The sequence below is a fragment of the Sinocyclocheilus grahami genome, unplaced genomic scaffold (assembly GCF_001515645.1).
Source record: "Sinocyclocheilus grahami isolate Dianchi unplaced genomic scaffold, SAMN03320097.WGS_v1.1 scaffold16.1, whole genome shotgun sequence".
In the NCBI taxonomy this organism is placed as follows: domain Eukaryota; kingdom Metazoa; phylum Chordata; class Actinopteri; order Cypriniformes; family Cyprinidae; genus Sinocyclocheilus; species Sinocyclocheilus grahami.
The window spans coordinates 3,069,851-3,074,868 of record NW_015505195.1 but is presented as its reverse complement, the minus strand read 5'-3'; the positions used below and the strand labels follow the sequence as shown (position 1 = coordinate 3,074,868).

Below are 5,018 nucleotides of genomic sequence, written 5' to 3'. Positions count from 1 at the left end.
AGCACAACTTTTGTTTTTAATAATGCATTAGTAAATGTTGAAATTAACAGTAACTAAGATTATAAATGCTGTAGAAGTATTGTTCATTCTTAGTTCATGTTAACTAAAGTAGTTAACTAATGTTAACTAATGAACCATATTTTAAAGTGTTACCTATTTTTTCAAACTGTTTGTTTCACCTCAGTCTTATGCTTGCTATCACACACACACACACACACACTTCAGGTTAAACCTTGTATTTGGTCCTGGTAACAAAGGCCACACTGCTGAATTATTGGTTAACAGTTAAACAGTTAAATGTCATAACTTACAGCTACTGCCTAACTGAGAAGACAGAAGATGACTTTATTAGGTCCTCTTTCTAGGCCCCCTATTCTTTACTGCCACTCTGGAACAGCATCTTTTTTTTACTTGAGAAGCTTTTGAAATAAATATACATGAGAAATAACATTTTCTGTTTATAGTTTAAACGAAAATGCACAAAAATATATTTAGAAGTAAAACTGTGCTAAAATAACACTCTTTTGTTTAAACCATACTCTCATATCCCCTCCTCATTTAACCCCTGTTTTCTCTCTTTTCCTGTCTTTCTCTCCCTCTTTCTGCACACTCTTGGTATTAGTGCAAGGGCAGGGCTTATCACTCACCCCTCCTTCACTTCAGTTTCTTCTCGAATTGGACTGAGGTCGAGAGAGAGAGAGCGAGACTGTTTGTATGTGTTGGGAAACAGCAGTTGTGGACTTCTAAACAGATTTGTCAGACTGTTTCCACTTCACAAGAACGGACAAAAGGGCACACTCTGGAAGACCGCAAGTGAGAATGCCCTTCTGAGACAGACAGATACGTAAACACACAGGCCTGCTATCACAGGAGCACTGGGTCTCTACAACCCTGAGCATGTGTTGGCAACCTGCACCACGGGCATCATGGTTTCACACTATCCGCTGGCATCGCTGCTCCCCTGGCCGCCCATCCCACACTGTCTACATCTAGATGGGGAAGGAGGGGTGGCCCTGCAGAGGTACCAACCACGGTCGCCAGAGAGCAGCCCTCGTTGCTGGGTAGGTCATTTACATTTGTCTGCAAGACGTTTGGTGGTTTGCCTTCAGCATGTGAATGAACTTGACAATACATTTATTACATTATTTATTAATCTTTGTTAATGTTAGTTAATGAAAATACAGTTGTTCATTGTTAGTTCATGTTAATTCACAGCGCATTAACTAATGTTAACAAGCACAACTTTTGTTTTTAATAATGCATTAGTAAATGTTGAAATTAACAGTAACTAAGATTATAAATGCTGTAGAAGTATTGTTCATTCTTAGTTCATGTTAACTAAAGTAGTTAACTAATGTTAACTAATGAACCATATTTTAAAGTGTTACCTATTTTTTCAAACTGTTTGTTTCACCTCAGTCTTATGCTTGCTATCACACACACACACACACACACACTTCAGGTTAAACCTTGTATTTGGTCCTGGTAACAAAGGCCACACTGCTGAATTATTGGTTAACAGTTAACAGTAAAAATGTCATAACTTACAGCTACTGCCTAACTGAGAAGACAGAAGATGACTTTATTAGGTCCTCTTTCTAGGCCCCCTATTCTTTACTGCCACTCTGGAACAGCATCTTTTTTTTACTTGAGAAGCTTTTGAAATAAATATACATGAGAAATAACATTTTCTGTTTATAGTTTAAACGAAAATGCACAAAAATATATTTAGAAGTAAAACTGTGCTAAAATAACACTCTTTTGTTTAAACCATACTCTCATATCCCCTCCTCATTTAACCCCTGTTTTCTCTCTTTTCCTGTCTTTCTCTCCCTCTTTCTGCACACTCTTGGTATTAGTGCAAGGGCAGGGCTTATCACTCACCCCTCCTTCACTTCAGTTTCTTCTCGAATTGGACTGAGGTCGAGAGAGAGAGAGCGAGACTGTTTGTATGTGTTGGGAAACAGCAGTTGTGGACTGTTCATTCTTAGTTCATGTTAACTAAAGTAGTTAACTAATGTTAACTAATGAACCATATTTTAAAGTGTTACCTATTTTTTCAAACTGTTTGTTTCACCTCAGTCTTATGCTTGCTATCACACACACACACACACACACTTCAGGTTAAACCTTGTATTTGGTCCTGGTAACAAAGGCCACACTGCTGAATTATTGGTTAACAGTTAACAGTAAAAATGTCATAACTTACAGCTACTGCCTAACTGAGAAGACAGAAGATGACTTTATTAGGTCCTCTTTCTAGGCCCCCTATTCTTTACTGCCACTCTGGAACAGCATCTTTTTTTTACTTGAGAAGCTTTTGAAATAAATATACATGAGAAATAACATTTTCTGTTTATAGTTTAAACGAAAATGCACAAAAATATATTTAGAAGTAAAACTGTGCTAAAATAACACTCTTTTGTTTAAACCATACTCTCATATCCCCTCCTCATTTAACCCCTGTTTTCTCTCTTTTCCTGTCTTTCTCTCCCTCTTTCTGCACACTCTTGGTATTAGTGCAAGGGCAGGGCTTATCACTCACCCCTCCTTCACTTCAGTTTCTTCTCGAATTGGACTGAGGTCGAGAGAGAGAGAGCGAGACTGTTTGTATGTGTTGGGAAACAGCAGTTGTGGACTTCTAAACAGATTTGTCAGACTGTTTCCACTTCACAAGAACGGACAAAAGGGCACACTCTGGAAGACCGCAAGTGAGAATGCCCTTCTGAGACAGACAGATACGTAAACACACAGGCCTGCTATCACAGGAGCACTGGGTCTCTACAACCCTGAGCATGTGTTGGCAACCTGCACCACGGGCATCATGGTTTCACACTATCCGCTGGCATCGCTGCTCCCCTGGCCGCCCATCCCACACTGTCTACATCTAGATGGGGAAGGAGGGGTGGCCCTGCAGAGGTACCAACCACGGTCGCCAGAGAGCAGCCCTCGTTGCTGGGTAGGTCATTTACATTTGTCTGCAAGACGTTTGGTGGTTTGCCTTCAGCATGTGAATGAACTTGATCTGAGTTATGCTCTGTTGTTCGAGGTCTTTCAGAGATGTAAGATGATGAGAAGAAGGATTCAAAGTTAAATGACCTGCAAATTGATTTTGATTAAACTTATATTGTGTTGGTTTTTTAGTCTGCATTAAGTTGTAAGCATGCAGAAGGAATGAATTGTACTCAAGCAGCAGTCTGAAAGTTGCATTTCACATTGCAATAGTTGTACCTTGCTTTCTCAAGCAATAGCAGGAATTTAGATTTAGACTTAGTGTTTAGAAGTTAACGCAATCCAGAAATTGGCCAATAAATGCACCAAAACTATATAGTAAATAACAATACTAAACAAACAAATATGCAACAACAAACAGTTTTAATTAATTTCGTTAAATACTTCTGACTAAAACTTGTCATATGGACAATCAGTCAATAACCAGACTGATTTATTTAGACCAGCACTGCAGTACCTCATAGCACAGGAAGTTATAGCTTGTATGTGTTTGATTCACTAAAAAGAACTGATTTATAAGAATCAAGCCACTTGTCGCGCTCTATGGATTTGGTTCACTGGAACCGGCTCATTAGAGGCATTCATTCAAGAGACGGACTAAACTGCTCGCTGTATGTTCGGCTCTATAGTAATAGTGTGGGGGTGAATAGCACAAACAAACGGAACATCATTTGTTCCGATAATATTATATCTACGGTTTTAATGTATCCTGTAGTGAATACAATTTCCTCAGACAAGTAGTCCAAAGTAAAACTTTTTAAACCAATTCCTACCGATAGACTTCAATGGGAGGAAACTGTTTTATGAATGCACGTTTGTGTGTGTATTAACCTCCTTATTCATATCAAATGGCAGTCAGGTAAACCTATTGGTATTACCCAGTGCAATGCTGTGTAAATTACTTCAACTAAAATGTCCTACATTAACACTTTTGAATGTGAGCCAATCCTTTCAGGGAAGCTGAATCAGAGGTGAAAAGGAAAAACGACAATGAATGTTTTTCTCAAGAAAGCCCCTTGATTTGCTGGCCACATATTCACTGGCCAGCAGAATTTGTTAAGAGGATGGGGTGTGTATGTGTGGGTTTGTGTGTAGGCTATGTGGTGGTGGTAATGGTGGGTGGGGGTTTCAGAGCTGGAAAAGCTCACTCTGTCAGCACTTTTTCAATAGTCACACACTGGAGCTGACCGCTGTTGACTCCATCTGTCTGACCAGAACTGACCAGAACAGAGTGTTTCAATTCAGGGAAACAGCGTCATTGTGTTATACAGAAAGAGACTCAGTATCATAACATACTCGCTGGAGGGAGCGCACAGATTTGGGCAGAAAAGTGGAGATATAGCTTCATTTTACAAAGGTATATGTGTGAACGTACATAGCAGATTGCACTATGTGCTAGGGGGGTCAGTGGAAAAGTAAATAGAAAATGTAAAAAAATAAAAATAAACAATTTATCAAAATAAGTAAAATAAAATAACTATAAATACAAATAAAGTTAAAATGTACTTAATTTGACATATAATGTTGAAAATAATGTTCTTCTGGTAGTGAGGTCATAGAGAGCTCCCTCATGACTTTATACTATATTTATATGATTGTATAAAATATATTAATAAAATAATACATTTTTTGACACAACATTTTTTTACACAATTTGACATTATTATTAAGTATGGTTTTATTTGACAAAAATCTATGTGTCAACCTACATAGCAGTTTTCATAACTTGTATATTACGTGCTAGGGTGTAAGTGGAAAAGTTCATTGACATTTTTTTTTTAAATAATAATTTTAAATACAAAAATAATATAAATTAATTATAATTTACATATTGTATTATTATTATTATTATGAGATTTATCAAAATTATTTGACTCTTTTGGCAATCTTATTATTTTATGTTTTTCTTCAGATTATATACTAACAGTAAAATGTATATAATATACAAATGTATAATTTTTTATTTGTCTAAATATATATTTATACACAGTACACACACACACACA

The 5,018-nt window shown here is 37.1% G+C and overlaps 1 protein-coding gene across 1 annotated transcript in view; it reads left to right on the top strand.

Annotated features, from left to right (window-relative positions):
- Window positions 1-2,592: 2,592 nt before the first annotated feature.
- rgl1 (ral guanine nucleotide dissociation stimulator-like 1) overlaps window positions 2,593-5,018 on the top strand; it is a 29,065-nt gene continuing 26,639 nt past the window's right edge. Inside the window, exon 1 of the mRNA XM_016229530.1 lies at window positions 2,593-2,959. Within this exon, the coding sequence (XP_016085016.1) occupies window positions 2,825-2,959 (135 nt within the window). The 5' untranslated portion in view covers window positions 2,593-2,824. The remainder of the gene's footprint in view (window positions 2,960-5,018) is intronic.